The sequence below is a fragment of the Danio rerio genome, chromosome 25 (genome assembly GCF_052040795.2).
Source record: "Danio rerio strain M-AB ecotype USA chromosome 25, GRCz13ab, whole genome shotgun sequence".
Classification (NCBI taxonomy): Eukaryota; Metazoa; Chordata; class Actinopteri; order Cypriniformes; family Danionidae; genus Danio; species Danio rerio.
The window spans coordinates 19,898,757-19,915,958 of record NC_141045.1 but is presented as its reverse complement, the minus strand read 5'-3'; the positions used below and the strand labels follow the sequence as shown (position 1 = coordinate 19,915,958).

Below are 17,202 nucleotides of genomic sequence, written 5' to 3'. Positions count from 1 at the left end.
CAAAGAGTTTTTAAAATATATTAGCCTGCTGTGCTGAAATAAATAAAAGTTAAAAGTATCAAAGCTCATCACAAGAAGCTCACTGGTTCAAGCCTCAGCAGGGTCAGCTGCATTCAGTGCGAGTTTGCATGTTCTCCCTGTGTTCGTGTGGGTTTCCTTTGGGTGCTCCGGTTTCCCCCACTAGTCCAAAGACATGTGGTATAGGTAAATTGGGTAAGCTAAAATTGTCTTTAGTGTAAGTGTATGAATGATTGTGTATGAGTGTTTCCCAGTATGATGGGTTGCAGCTGGAAGGGAATCTGCTGTGTAAAACATTTGCTGGATAAGTTGATGGTTCATTCCACTGTGGCGACCCCAGATTAATAAAGGCACTAAGCCAAAAAGAAAATGAGTAAATGAATGAAATATCAAAGCTTTGTCAATTAAACATAATATACAGCCTTTTAACATATATTAAACATACAGCCTTCCCAAGAATTCTGGCCCAGATTTGGCCTAAAGCTGGCCCAGCAGGCATCATCTTTATGGCAGCATACAAGGTTTGGCCCAGATTTAAAATGTAGTATTTGGCCCAGATGTTAAAAACTATTATATGTGGGCCATGTAAGTTTGGCCTGTCTTGACCCACATTTAAAATTCATTAAAACTATTTTTAAGTAAAGGAAAAATCTACCAATCAGGTCGCTTTGAGAAAAAGCATGTCCATAGTGTGCAAAAACAAAAACAAAAAAAACCCCGCAATGCTTCATGGGTTTATTAATTTCATTGCAATCGTAACACACCAACTAATCTGGCCCAGTTTGGCCAGTTGTAAGTTATTAACTTGGCTGAGACTTGACCCAGGTATAGTCCATGTTTGGTCCTTGTCTGGAAGCCAGATTTGGTCTTGTACTGTAGCGTAATTCACTGCAGCATGTGGGCCAAGCAAAACCTAAATGTGTGGGCCAGAGAAATTTTGCTATGTGGTTTTTAACAAAGACTGTAAAACACATTGCAGATAAAATATTGCTGTTTTATTGGGTTTCAGTGGGGACTTTGTTTTTTGTTTTACCAGAAGGTCCTGAGTGTAGCCTAAACATTTTGTACCTAGTGTAAAATAGATTTATAAAGAGAAAAGATGGTGAAATATAATCATTCACACAAAATGTCCCCCAAAATCATACTGTTTGCATTATTATCAGTGGTGGAAAAAGTACAGAAAAAAACGTACTTAAGTACAAGTACCATTACTTGCCTAAAAATGTAGAGCAAGTATCTGTTGTAAATATTACTCAAATTATGAGTAAAAAGTAGACTCTTTTAAAAATACTCAAGAGTATTACGCTGTGAAAAGCTGATGCATTAATTTGTGGATGTGTGTGTAAACGTAACATTCTGTAGTGCATTTAGTTATTGCCCAGTAGGCACACGACATCATAAGATGTTAATATTAGGTTAGATTTAGGTTGTGATGTCAGGTGACTAAAATTCAGTGTCTAGCCAGTGTCTAAGGACAACGTTACTTTAATGTCCAATAACGACGACAAATGATGTTGATATTTGGTTGATTTTAGGTTGTGTTAGAAAGTGACCAAAATCCAATGTCAAGCCAACATCTTGAACCAATGTCATATTGACATCAAATACTGACATGAATTCTTCAGGTAGCCTATGGCAAACAAAATCCAACATTTGATAAACGTCATAGTGGTAACATCCACACAACGTCAAGCTGTAACATCATTAGATGCTGATGTTTGGTTGACTTTAGGTTGGACAGTGATGTCAGCCTGACATTGGGTTCTGATGCCAACCCAATTTTCATTTGCAAATATAATGCAATGTCCCCATGAGGTTGGGATACAACATCAATCAGATGTCATGTTGACATCTTGTGTCTGCTGGGTGTTTAAGGCCATTTCGGTCATTATACAGCAAACCGTAAACAGTAAAGTCATCTTCTCATCAATGACATGCATCTAAACAGTCTCTGGGTCAATGCGTGTTAACATTTTGGACAGCTTCTTGAACACTTTTAATGCTTCCAAACAGTTTGCTGCAATTATAAAATGCCCATGTCTTGAGGAAATTCATTATGAGGCTATTTCCCTTTTATATTTGATTGGACAGAAATCACAGGACTGAATTTTCTAATCCCCAGAGACAAGAATAAATAAAGTAGTGACTGCAGGTTGAAGGTAAATAGTGTAGTAAAATTACAGATACAGCACTGTAAATTTACTCAAGGGAAAGTAAAAGTACACATTTGAAAACACCTGAGAAAAACACACCTGAGAAAAACTAATCAAATACTTGTAATTTATTACTTTACACCACTGATTATAATACTCAAAATTATTACAAAGCATGAGATGAAAAAGAAAAAACTGTCCATATGCACATGAACGAAAGTTATGTAAATTACTGTAAATACTTTATTAATAAATGTAATGTATGCAAACCAAGTAATCTGAGCTAATCAAAGCTAAGCTATGCTAAGCTAACCAGCTAAGCTAGCCACGTTCTTCTGCTGCTTTTATTTTATTTGAGTTTAATATTCAAACATAAATAAAAAAAAAGATAACATTGCATGTTCACTTAAAGCCATCCTATTTAAAGCAACTTCATCTTTAATGCACAAAAAAACACACAAAAAAAATGGAAGTGACATGACGTGTTTAGGGTATAGTTCACCTAAAAGCTAAGATTACTTTGTCAATTCCTCTCCCTCATGTTGTTTTAAACCTTTTTGAGTTTCTTTGTTCAGCAAATAACCCCACAAAAGACATTTTGATAAATGTTGATTGCTTGCACCCAGTATTTGTCAAAATATCTTTTATCATGTATAACAGAATGAAAGAATCTCAGATTGTTTTGACCATGAAAAGCATTAGTAAATGATGATTTTTCATTTTTGGGTGAACTATCCCTTTAAGTGTTAATATCTATCATAGGAAGTTTCATTCAGCCTAAGTACTCCCCTTTCAGGCAGGTAGTGTTACCCTTCTTTTCAAGACCAGACCATAAAAGAGGAAATTAAAAAGCCTGTCTAGACTGCATTGGCTAAGGGTCGAGCAGAAAGCATTGTGGGTAATCCCAAGGTCATGGTCAAAGTTCACACAGAGCCAATATGAGATGAAGACTTGGGAGCGGATGAATTTACTTCATATATGACACATCAACAGTACACACACGTAATAAAACTTTATTATCATGACTGGGACAACAGAAATCTTGACATTTGTACCATTTGTGAGTTGGATCTTCATATAAAAATAACATGAAGAGTGTGTGAGGCTCAAAGAAAGTCAAATGGTATAATCCTAATCATATATATAAAACGAATCTAGACTGAGCCGGTTTATGATCACTGTTGCTTGTTTATATAAAAAATCTAAATGCTGATTGACCTCATTTGACTGGAAAAGCACACCTGGTGTATGTTGTACTGTGTTTATAGGCGATATATACATGTATCACACAGCAAGTCAGACAATAAAGGCGGAGAGACACATTATTTACATCATACAGTAGTCTGTTATGGCAAGTCACATTCATAGTCATCTTCACTACAGAGTAACACAAAGACCTGCATTGAATGAGTCTGGGTTTCACTAAATCTCACACAACCTTCACAATGTTTTGTTTTATTTTTTATTAATGATGCTGTTTTGCTTATTTTGATGTCTGTAAACTGTTGATAACATTTCTTCCATGTTTAAAATAATTTTCTAATTCAGAGCATTCTTCTTTTTTTCATTAGCTTTATCTGAAATCGCTAACTATACCTACACTTTGCACTTTATTTAAGGGAGCAGCCATTTGTACCGAAACCATAATGAACATTCTGAAGTGCACTTATTAAATCCCACAATGCATTGCAACAAGGACTGCATAATCGATGTACACTCAACGGCAAGAGAATAGCCATAATGCATTGTGAGAGTTTGAATGAATTTCCACGTTTGACCACAAGATGTCGTCCACTGGGGGCAATTACACTAAACATGCTTGTACATTCCAAAAACGCAAGGCACACCACACTGCCTTCTTTGTTGACAAAAAAAGGCACACGTTTTTTTGTCACTAAGCAACAACTGAATTAGCTGCGTATTGTACGCGAGTGTTGCTGTTGATATCGTTATAATTGTAATATTAAATAATATTGTGATATTCAAGATTTGCGAAGTCATACAGCTCCGAATAAATCGAAACAGCAACCATTAGTCTTTCCTCCACCCTTAAAAGTCTCTGTAGTTGTCGTAACAACACAAACACTGCAGTCACCTTAACGGAAACCCTGCCCCTGCTTTCATTTGATTAGAGAATGAAAAAGACGCAACTGACGTAACATGTTTTATCCGCTCAGAGTTTTGTCACATCCGTCAGTGACCACCTGAGGGCGCTGTAGTGCACTGGGACTTGTAGGCACTGCAGCGCTTCAGTAAAAAAACTACATTTTCATACATGCCCCACGCACACACCGGAACACCTACACTGATCTGTCATCACATCTGTTTTGTGTTACCGCTTCATTGAAGCAGCCTTGTTGATCGCTGGCTCCCCCCTCTCTGTTGCCCTGAGGGAGGAGAACCCTCAGGAGGGAGGCCTGAGCGGAGGGCAACCGAGAGGGATATTTTCGGGGCCAGCTGATTTAACCAAGGGAAAGAGGAGAGAGGCAGGACTGGAGTTGCGGGCTTATCCGCGTCGGGCTGTTCGGAGACCACCCTTTTCGGAGCCTCTGGAGAGCCTTCTGGAATTGTGTGATAAACCAGTGTCCATCCTAGTCCCACAAAGCCTGCTGCAGTGCCTACAAGTCCCAGTGCACTACAGCGCCCTCAGGTGGTCACTGACGGATGTGACAAGTTTACTTTTTTCAACTGTGAGTGCACAGCATGCAACAAATTCACTTAATTATTTTCATTCGCTTCATTAAGTAGACTATATTAGTGGACGCATGTAGGAAATAGTAAATGAGGGTATAGGGGGTGATTTCGGATACAGCCCCTGTGAATGTTACCAAACAATGTTGAAATTTGAAAGCACTAAAACAAAAATGCGCATAAACTATCAAGACCACACCCCTTTTTAATATCCCCTATCATTTGTAGACACGCCCCTTACTGGCAATTGGCTGCAAGTGTGCTTTAGGAATCAACACAGTGATCAAAACTTGCATAATGCACCTTTAAATAACTCAAAAGGTGCCATCTTTTTAAAACAATCCTCGCTGCAGCCCACAGCTTGATAGTGGACCAGGTCCACTATGTGATGAGGGATCGCCCACAACTCCCCCTACCCCAACAGTTACAGTACTATGGATGTTACCTTTGTGGGAGGTATAATGTCCACTACAAATTGAACCTGGTCCAGTATGTCATCGTGATTACAGACAGCAGCGAGGACATCTTGATCTTTTCAGTCATTCATTGATTTGCTTTTCCTTTATTAATCTTATTAGTTCCTTTATTATTCATTATTAAACATACATACATACATAAGGACAATTTAGCTTACCCTATTCAAAAATTTTCATTCAACGAAGTACTATTTGAAGGGATGACCCTGATGTTCAATCGCTAAATAAAAACATTTGGAATTGTGACCTAACATCCTTTTCCAAGACAAAAAATGCCCTAAATGACCATATTTGAACTTGAAATTTGGAAGAAATATTATCAGACCATTACAGAAAATTTTTTTTTACATTTTACATTTTACTTTACTTAAACCATACCTCAAATTCATTTTACAGATTTTATGACCCAATCAGTGTAAAAAAAAAAAACCTGTGCAGATTCCATGCAGGCCTTTAATGTTTGCTTTGACACTAAACTTAAACAGATTATATATATAAAAATATAGAACTACTACGGCAGTAAGATCCAAATGTCGAACAGATAAGATTTATCTGAACACAGTAAACAAAACCATTTCATTCATATCGGCCTGGATAAAAAACAACAACAAAAATATGTGTCCGGTGTTCTCCTGATCTCCTCATTATGCAGCGTTCAGTTCATGGTACGAAGGCATGCACAACAATTTACGACACTTTTCACAGAAAATAAAATCGCACTTTCAGTTATCGCCAGAGAACACGCTTAGAGCAAAATTGGATCAGACGCTCACATCGAATAGGAGGCCGACAGTCTTTGGCTCTCCGTCCCAGGAGAACAGGACCATCTCAAGCTCCTCCACAGGTCACGGATCATCATAATCTATTTACAGCGATGATGAAGGGAGTGTTCGGGCCTTTTAAGTCTTTCACAGTGTCCTTGGGCCACTCTTTTCCTCCCCCCTGCCTCAATGATGAAAGCCTGTCCAGAGTCTTTCATGGTCTCTTTTTTTTTTTTTTTTTTGGTGTCTCAGGTGCAGCAGTCGCGGTCGAGGTTGCTCTGAGATGATATGAGAGAGGGGTAGGGTGTCATTTTGTCGATGTTGACGTAGGTGGTGTTCAGGAGGATGTAGTGCTCTCCGCTGAAGCTTGAGAAGATGGCGGAGATGCGAGACACTAGTTCTGAGAAAGTTGGTCGACGCTCGGGTTTGGGCCACTCTTTTCCTCCCCCCTGCCTCAATGATGAAAGCCTGTCCAGAGTCTTTCATGGTCTCTTTTTTTTTTTTTTTTTGGTGTCTCAGGTGCAGCAGTCGCGGTCGAGGTTGCTCTGAGATGATATGAGAGAGGGGTAGGGTGTCATTTTGTCGATGTTGACGTAGGTGGTGTTCAGGAGGATGTAGTGCTCTCCGCTGAAGCTTGAGAAGATGGCGGAGATGCGAGACACTAGTTCTGAGAAAGTTGGTCGACGCTCGGGTTTGGGGTGCCAGCACTCAATCATGACATTATAGCTATAAAGAAAGGCAAAAAAATAGAGTCAAAAGAAAATAATGTTTGTTTTGTTGCTGATGTTTAATAGTGACACCTTGTGGGGAAACTTAGTAGAACAATGCAAATTGATGATAACATTGACATACAAGTACATTTTGTTAAATGATTCCAAAATGCCATTAATTGTTTCATTTTCATGGCAAAGACGAGACGATTTAAAATTACAGGATTATTTTAGGTAATAGTTCACAAGCACAACAAGGGCTCTATTTTAACAATCTAAGTGCAAAGTCTAAAGCGCAGGGTGCAAAAGCATTAAGGGTTTGTCTGAATCCACTTTTGCTATTTTAAGGATGGAAAAATACAGTTTGCGCAGCAGCGCATAGTCTTACAGGGTTGTGCTCATTCTCTTAATGAGTAATGGGTGTGTTTTGAGCATAACGTGCATTAAACCAATCAGAGACTTGTCTCCCATTCCCTTTAAGAGTCAGTTGCGTCACGCCATGGTGCATTTGCAATTTACATGGTGGACTTTGTTAGTGGAAAAACTGAAAGCTTCACTAGAGAGAAAACAGTTAGGCAAACCATCCACAGCGCGAGGATAAAGAATGAGCCTCCTCCATTCGGCTTCTTTACTTTCTCTTTTCTTTACTCCTTTACTTTTGTGGATAAGAAAACGGTGTTGTACGCACTCTGTTGAAGGCATCCATTACATATTTAATTTTGTTTATTAAGCGCAAAGATTTGTATTAAAACTATTTCTAAATTCAGTTCTAATTTCCAGCAAACAAATAAATGAACAATAATAACGAAGTGTGGTCAGGCATTTAATGATATAGATTATATAGACAGAATAATATTTTTGTTGGTTTTATTGTTAAGCTTCAAAAAAAGCTAACCTAAAATGTTGTAAATTAATTAAATTTTTGTTTTTTATGCAAATATTGTCACTTGACTAGTGTATACAGCATTTGACTCTATAGTGTTAATATGAATCATTTGTTTATATTGTAATAAATTAATTATACGAGGTAAAAAGATAAAATGCATTAGCTAATATGGGTAAATTCAAATTTTCGCTATTTATTTTTAATTATTATGAAATAAATTAGGAAATTACCCATGGCAACTTTAATGAAATACAGGTTTGGTAGATTTACCATCGACCCACAATCCTAAATCAAGTTTGATTTTTGGCCATTTATAAGAAAATGTTTGGGCACCTCTGACTTCAATATATATGTTTTGTATTTAAATTTAGGTATTTTTTTCAATATAAATAAAATTGTTTAAATATGAATTTAATTCACATTTGTTTAATATTATTTTATGTTTTTCCCCAGCATTTTAGCTTTGTTTTAGAGTAGAAATTAAAATATTTCTGTTAAAAAAGTGATTATTAATCATTTTTAATTTTAAGAAAGACATTTTTTCAGCTAGTAAAGGCTGTGTTTATTTGATTAATAATTCAGTAAAAACAATGTACAATTAAACACTTAAATGAACCATCTTTAATAAATGTTTTCTATTTTAAAATATTTTAAAATGTAGCATATTCCTGTGATGGCAAAAAAAAAATTCAAAATTGCTCAATTTTTTGTTTCTCATGATCCTTCAAAAATTCTTCTAATATGCTGACAGTCAAGAAACATTTCTGATTATTATCAATGTTGAAACGTGCTGCTTCGTATTTTGTGCAAATATTGTGAATATTTTTACCTTTTTATCAAATTTCAATACTTCCTATAAACAGATTGTATTTAACATAAAGAGAAACAACTACTGTACATAAAAGGTTCTATGTTGCACATCAAAGAAGCACAGCCATGAAAAATGGAGAAAAAGTATATAGATTTACAGTATATAGACATCTGTTACTGCACTTGTTATTAACAGTATCTGCGTCAGTTACTTGTAATTTATCTGCTTCAGTTATTTGTAACAGTACCACAAATATTCCTTATCATAACAACCAAAAACCTTGAAACAGTAGTGCACTTATATTTCCATTTAACTTTGAGCTTAATCTCAAGTGTGCTATTACCCGTCTCATTTCTCCGCTCCCATCCCAGCTATTTGCTTTTGCAGCTTCAGCCTTAAAATTTATAACTTCCAAGCGCAAACTTTCATCACAACTTTCCATTGTTTGTCCAGCAAGAATCTACTGAGCAGAAGCGTGAAGACCTGGGAGAAGCGGCTCATTGTCCTGTCCATGAGGAAAGGGAGTGATGATGACCCATACAGTATATCTGTGTTCAGAGCCTCGGATATGGATATTAGAAGAATGTTTGGAGGTTTTGGAGTTTGCTTCACATTATAGAGTCAGGGTGGGGAGTGGACGTGTGTTGAGTTCAGGTAGTCATGCAGAGCTAAGTTGGCCAAGAGTTTTGATGAACTGCTACTGCTTGACTGCATCTGCGGGAGGTTAACAATGGCTCTCTGTTTTACGCTCGTGTTGACGCACACTCTTCCTTTGGAGTGCCGTGTGGTCGTAATGAAGGACCAAGTGTGTGTCATATGGGTTTGTGTGTCTGTGCAATGCTCTGACTATTTAAATGTGCATATGATGCCCAAAAATTTAGGATTTGATCATTTGAACATGTTTTGGATGCTAAACAGTGCTCCATTTGATTAAGTGTTTAAGTTTATGATGTCCAAAAGGTTTAGTTTCTTTTCAATATTCATATGATGGCCAAAACACATAATTATTGATATGCACATACAGTAGTGTCTAAAAATCTAAGATTTGTTCATGTAAATTGCTTAAAATGCTTATAAATGATTAATTAGATTATTTAAGCAGGGCTAAAATGCCTATACGACACAAATCAATAATTTAAGAATGCTTATAATGTTTATTAATGCATAATTTTATGTTTAATTGGCCTTCTGTGCGTCAAAAATGTTCTATTTGATAAGTTAAACATTGTTATTATGTCTCAAATGCTTGATTTCATTATTAAAATGAGCATTTGGAGATGCCAAAATGTTCAGTTTTATCACTGAATCATGTTTTGAATGCTCACAAGCATTGAAATGTGTAGATTTAAACATGTTTACAGTAGAATGCCACAAATGGCTGCTTTGATTATTTAAGCAAATTAAGATGCACTCAATTAAATCATTTAAACATATTTATGATGTTCAAAAACAATCTTGATGACTAAAGCATATTTATGACACCCAAGAATGTCTGATTTCCTCATTAAACTGTGGTTATGACCCCGCCCCCAAAAGCTTATTTTGACCATTTAAACATGTTTATGTATGGTTTGATTATTTGAACATGCGTTTGATGCCCAAAAATACAAAATGTCATAATTTAAACATGCTTATGATGACTAAAAATGCATGATTTGATCATTTGAATGCATCATGATGTTCCAAAAACTAGTTTAGATTATTTAAATATGATTTGGAGGCCCAAATGTGCTGCATTTGATCATTTAAATGTGTGTATGATGCCAAAAAGGCTCAATTTAATTTTGTAGATCAATGCTTTGCTTCATTTAATCATGCTTTGATGCCCAGGCATGCTCACTTTTGATCACTGAAACGTGCTTCTTATGATCCCCAAAAATGCTCAGATTCGTTTCTCAAAATGCTTGATTGGCTCATTTAAACGTGTTTTTGATGCTCCAGCATGTTCGCTTTGATCATGTAAGCGTGCTCATGTGTGCTCTTACAGTGCATCCGGGCAGAACTCTGGTTGTAACAGTCTCCGGCCTTGCAGAAGAAACACTGTAATGTCGAAGGAGTTCACATCAGAGTATGGCGGAGCACCTCGGGTCATCAGTTCCCACAGCAAAACACCAAACGACCACTGCGTGAAGATCAAATTCACAGAAATGAGTTGTGAGCAGCTATCAAAACAAAGCTCAAACACTGTCAGTTGAGGGAGGCCAACAAAGAAGGGAAAAGGGGGAAAAGCAGTCGTAAATCCATTTAAGGGTACAGTCAAGGCAGTGTTTGGGAAATGTTGAGAAATAAATTTCCTCAGAAGCGTGCATGTGTGTAGTCATCCATTGGATTTGAAGTGCAGGTAGGTTAGAAAACAGGACATGAGTCAGGACACACCTTGAGTCTGACATGTGTGTGCACGCATGAGTCTGTGTGATAAAGAACTATTCTGTGCAAATATTGTCAAAGTGACCCAGAGACCACTAGAGGTTTAATCACAGGTGGGATTTTCAAATATTGGCAGCGCAAAAGTTGGAAATAGACCAAACAAAAATTTCACAGCAGTGTATTGCACATTGTAAGCTTACATAGTCTGCATATGATGCTAATATTTGATGTCTGAGGATTTAGAAATGCTTAAAAACATTTGATCTTAACATTCAAATCAACAAATGAGACACAAATACATTTGTTTTAATCATGTACACCCCATCCACATGGCAATGGAATTTGGTCAATCTGCAAAAGTTTAATAAAGTTTCAGCTTTCATCCACAGGAAACTGGCATTGTTGATGTCCTTGAACAAACTTTTTGGATAACAGGTCACAAAGTGAGGAATGTTCCTGCATAGCCGTGTAGATAAAAAAGGAAAGAACGACACTTTTTGTAAATGATGACATGCGCAAACTCACTGCATTCTATAATTCAAATCTGTGATTTTATTCTATCCCGTGGTTCTGGCTGTTTTTGTTTACAGTGCCACATATAGGTGTAACATACATATTACACCATTTAACTCAGTTTTACTATTTTAACTAAATGAAGACATTTCTTGAAACAATATGTATGTGTAGGTATGTATGTATGCAAAACTTTTAGAATCTGCAAAAGAAGAAAAAACAAGCCTGTTGCCATCTGAGATATACATAATTGTGCTTATGGTCCACTTGAATGCTAAAAAATTCTATTTACTTACTCACAGGGCCATTAATATCAAAGTTGATATTTAGCTGCACCATGTTGGTGTTTCGTAACATTGAGTTTTTTTGAAGTGGGTTGTTATCCCAGAAATGCCAACTGACCCAGCCAGGGCTCGAACCAGCAACCTTCTTGCTGTGAGGCGACAGCGATATCCACTGCGCCACCGTATAATGTTCTATTTAAATGTGCTAAATATATTTTAACATTCTAAATTTAATGATGTCATATTGATAATTGAAATGATTTGGTCATTTGTTCATTGTGGTTATAATGCTTAAAAACTCAAAATAATGCTCATCTGGATCATTTATACATGCTTATTATGTCCCAAAATGTTCAGTTTGATCATGTAAACAAGCTTTAAATGCTAAAAATATTTTATTTAATGATTAATATAAGTTTATATTTCACTCAAACCCTCAAAATAATCCTCTAATGTGCATCCGATTTCTAAACACATTCCATTTAAACGTGTATTTTATAATGTCCCCAAAATGCTTGTTTTGATCATTTAAATATGCTTCTGATTCCCCAAAGTGTACAATTTTTTTGAATAAAACATGAAAAGGGCAGTTCACTCTGCTGTGGCGACCACTAATAAATGAGAGACTAAGCTGAATGAATGAATGAATGAATGAATGAATAAATGAATGAATGAATGAATGAACGAACGAACGAATCAACGAACATTTGTACATTTGGATCTATTGTCTAGGCCACTGTTTCTCAACCATATTCCTGGAGGACCACCAGCTCTGTACATTTTCCATGTATTCTTAACCAAGCACACCTGATTCAGATCATCAGCTCATTAGCAGAGACTAAAAGACCTGTAATGGTTGTGACGTACAAACAAGACATCCTAAACAGGTAGTCTTGGTGGTTCTCCAGGAATGTGGTTGAGAAACACTGATGCAGGCTAACATCATATATATCTTTTAAATGTTAAAGAAATCATTTCTCAGATGAGAATCTTCTATTTCTCGACTATAAGAGCTGATATTTTAGCCAAAAAACACAATACAATGCAAGTTTTTTGTTGTTAAGGTTGCCATTACAAATTTCTTAAATATTATTTTTTATTGATACTCACCACATCCGATTTGGTTGTGAACTTGTGTGTCTGCAGGCTTTCTAACGCCATCCATTTGACAGGCAGCTTCACTCCGTGCTTATTGTGTACGCTGTAGTATTCTTTATCATATACGTCTCTGGCCAGGCCAAAATCTGCCACCTTCACTGTGTAGCTCTCATCCAGCCTGAAAGAAATGTTAGCAATGTTTACATTAGGTTAAACAGTAGAATAAACATGAAAAATGCATGCATGAGTGCCCTGCATATAGTGTACGACACTAATGTCTAACTAATGTCAATAAGTTGAAAAACTCACATGCAGTTTCTGGCCGCGAGGTCTCGGTGTACAAATTTCTTGCTGGCGAGATACTCCATTCCTTTAGCCACCTGCAGCCCGAAACCCATCAGGTCCTTCACTGTGGGGTTCTGTGGGAAAGAAAACAAACCCGCCATTGAAAAACAATCACGATCAAAACAACAAAACCCTTCAACACAAGATATTGTTGCATTGTTTTGTATTTTAATAATCACAGACCTGTCAGAGAGAAATCCCCTAAAGTATCACAAATTCACTCAGCCCTTTCAAGATAACCATATCATTTGATAATCACTTTTAAGATTAATGCAGACCCTCATTTAGTCTAATCTTGAAGGGATAGTTTACTCAAAAATAAAACTTTTCATTTAAAGTCATTTTTTAAGACTTTTTAAATTGAACTCTGTCCTTTAAACTTTACAGATTTTTAAAACACACAAGCCAATAAAATAACCACATGTTATTAGTAATAAAAATTTACACTGACAGTGAACGAGTTAGGAGGTGTCATTTGTGGGCTATGAGGTCAAGAGCATTGCTGTGACAGCACAGTAGCAAGAACAAGTATACTGAATAGAAATGTCCTGTCTGCATGATATTTGAGCAGACTTTCTTTTCCGAGGAGCGATTGTGGTTCATGCATAGATAAATATACATGTTAATGATCTGAATATTGGGCTAGTTGATGCTTTTCCACTGCGCTTGAGCTTTAGTTTGTGCAGAAACAAAGCACACTTGCACAGCCAATAAAATGTATGGGTTATATATAGCTGGCCTTTTTTGTTTATTATTTTCAGCTGTTTATTCAATGTTCAGCAAATAATTTTTGACGGGCAAAAAATCCGGAGCATCACTAAGTTTTTACAGAACTCATCATCCTTAGTGAATCATAAAATGAAAAGTCATTGGCTACAAGCACTTTCTCTTGATGATATACTGAGGTAGTATGAAGCAAAAGTATCTGTGCAAAAAATAAAACCTTTTTTTACCATATTATTACCTTAATTCCCTTACTTGTCACATTATTCATTATTACCTATTTATCGACTGTGGGTGATGTAGTTTAAATATGAGATCTCCCTATAGCAATCTTACTTTTCCAGCATAAGCAAACTTATGTTGTATCAAACTTATATATCATCAGCAGCATTATTTTTGTCACCTGTATTTGTTTTTCTGACTGTCAAAGTGCCGGTAGCCATTGACTTGAATTTTTTGAATCACAATTTCAGCTAATAATCTCCTTTAATGTTGTACGGCTGAAAATAGTCAGCTAAGATTGCCTGAGAGCCTAAATGAACAGCCAATTTTCAATTTAGGGTGAAGATTAAAGTTACTGGATTTGCTGCCTTCACGTACATGACTTTCATCTCTGATAAAGTTGCGCAGATCTCCGTGCTTCATGTAAGGCAACACGACGAGAGGCGAACCCTCGCTGGGCAGGCAGATTCCCAGCAGAGAAAGCACATTGGGATGGCTGAAATCCTTCATGATGATGCCCTCCTTCAGAAACTGAGACACCTCCTCGATATCTGTGATTCCTGCCACACAAAAGTTCAGATAATCACCACAACGGTTTTCAGTATCACCTCCCCATCTTAGATTTACACATGCAAAATGACTTTTAACATCTATCCAGCTATACGTTTTCTGAGTTTGTAATAAACCTGCCAAATTGTCAGTGAACCATTCATCACCACTTATAAATTATTTGCAACACTATCAAGTGTTTTATCACACGCATACACACACACTCGGCCTGATATTTCAGCCAGGAGGTTTTGGAGCGAGACTTAATCCACTGTGACATGAGCTGAGATTTGAGATTCTGCCGGTCCTGTTTTAATCTTGTTGGTAGAGCGTTCACGTTTTGGGGAGATTAAACAGATGTTTAACCTTTCACTAAGAGAAAGAGAGGCTTATGGGTGCACAAAAAAGAGAGCTTGTGTGTGCATGTTTTACAGTAGACTGATCCTGAGCAATGAGGTATCCTACGCTACACTGACTGCTGGATTCTCAAAAGAGCAAAAGAGATCTGGGAACAGCTTAAAAGCAGTCAATCATTTTTTCGCTATTATTCATTCATTCATTCTTTGCTGTGATTAATGTATACAGATGCACAAGCTAAAACAGTCAGCTATAACTAAAAACATAAAAACTACTTTTTCGGGGTAAGGCATGCAGAATTTCTCTCATATGATTTGAATTAATGTGGATTTTTTATTTTTTTTTAAATCTCTATTCAATTTTATTTCAGGTTTTTGTTGTGTTTTGTTATATATTGTTGTAAATGTCTATATAAATTCAAATATGTTTTAGTTACTGTTGGCAAACTGGATGAAACAAAATAAATTTAATTAATTTTTAAAATGCATTATATTGTGTATTTAGTTAAATATAATCATAACCCATTATATATATATATATATATATATATATATATATATATATATATATATATATATATATATATATATATATATATATATATATATATATTTATTTATTTATAACATAAATAATTGAAAATTATATTGATGTAAATCCTATATTAAACATACATATAGCGTAAAAATGTATATTAAACGTACACATAAAAAATCCACACATTAAACAATTATAAAAATGAAAAAGAAATATTTTATTAAGGTTTTTAAATATTTTTTTAATTTATCTTTATATAATAAATAAATCAAAATAAATTACTAAAAATATGTACAGTGCTCAGCATAATTGAGTACACCCCATTTAGAAAATTTATATTTTTATCTATTTTTCAGTAAATATGGGTAATATATATATTGGTACATTTAAGTAAAAACAGATTTATTAAACATATATATTTATTAAATAATATTTTAGTCACAGAACATCTTTAGAAATGGAAAGATGATTCATTTAAATTCATGCAAAATATTGCAAAAACAAATTACAAACTACAAAATTTTGTTTAATAATTTTCTTTAACATACATTTGGGCTAATAGCTTTTGAACCATTATTGTCAGTTATTTTGTTAGATTAGCAACTATAATAATATTTAATATTAATAAAATCACAATGAAATACAGAAAAACGTATCGGAAAGTAAAAGATAAACATGACACATTGCTACAGTCTAGTTAGGGAACAGTGTTAAAAAGAACTGAGACAAAAAAAAACAAAGCTGGGTCATAAATCTAAAAGCTCTCAGTGACATGACGTGATTAGAGACATCTCTAATACGATACGGCTGCTCTGCAATGCATTCATCATCATCATCTTCATCACACAGCCATATTAAAACAACCACAACAGTCATACGTCATCTCTCAGTAAGGAGATGTCACACTGAGTTCAGAATGAACTTATAACCGAGATGCTTAATTATGCGCTCAAATAGAGGTTCCCATAAGATTTAAAGTGGACGTATTCTTTTATTCTTATTTAAAGTAAATGTCTAGTGTCAGCTCCAAATGCCAAACAAATAATTTATTAAAGCTTGTCAAATTTACTAATTTGTACAGTAGGTGAGCAATAAAATTTTTTGTGTGCGTCCCTTTAAATACAAATGAGCAGCTGCTTTACAGCAAATAACACAAGACGTGTCACTCATATAGTTTTTAACGGGGTGGGGGTATTAGCTGTAATCTCTATGAAACGATCGCAAGATAGAGTCTGTTCTGTCAAACGCACATCAAATGACAGCAAGTACTTAAACGCTCTGAAACTTGTAAACAAAGAGTCGCTGTGATTTCAAGTGGAGATTCAACATCAAGACCAATTTGTGAATTTCTACACAGAAGCAGCGCGATTAAACAAAGCATTGTCCGAAAGATGATAAAGTGCCATAAATTTGGAAACTAAACTTATGAGACAGTTGTTGTCTAATTTTATTGGTGGTTCCAAATATGTAATGTAATCATAAGCTTGGCAAACAGTTTTAGAGAATTTGATGTTGCATACTGTCGGGAGGGGTTTTAAGATGGCTGTAGAGTTAAATGACTTGCCATAAAGAGACTTTTTTCCAGAAGAGACAAATATCACATGTACTGTAAGAAATAACCAGTAGTGGATTAAAGACAATAACCAGTTTTCTGGGTTGTTAGATGCAGTGGGACTCAATTATAGTGCTTAAACATATTTA

The 17,202-nt window shown here is 35.6% G+C and overlaps 1 protein-coding gene across 2 annotated transcripts in view; it reads right to left on the bottom strand.

The window, feature by feature from the left end:
* Positions 1-3,168: 3,168 nt before the first annotated feature.
* met (MET proto-oncogene, receptor tyrosine kinase) overlaps positions 3,169-17,202 on the bottom strand; it is a 92,428-nt gene continuing 78,394 nt past the window's right edge. The window contains exons 17-22 of one of the 2 annotated variants that reach the window (XM_087310261.1): positions 14,437-14,618; positions 13,078-13,187; positions 12,781-12,946; positions 10,492-10,628; positions 4,843-6,825; positions 3,169-4,375 (exon numbers count right to left, since the gene is read on the bottom strand). In XM_087310261.1, the coding sequence (XP_087166387.1) occupies positions 6,615-6,825; positions 10,492-10,628; positions 12,781-12,946; positions 13,078-13,187; positions 14,437-14,618 (806 nt within the window). In that variant the 3' untranslated portion in view covers positions 3,169-4,375; positions 4,843-6,614. 2 annotated transcript variants of the gene reach the window in all.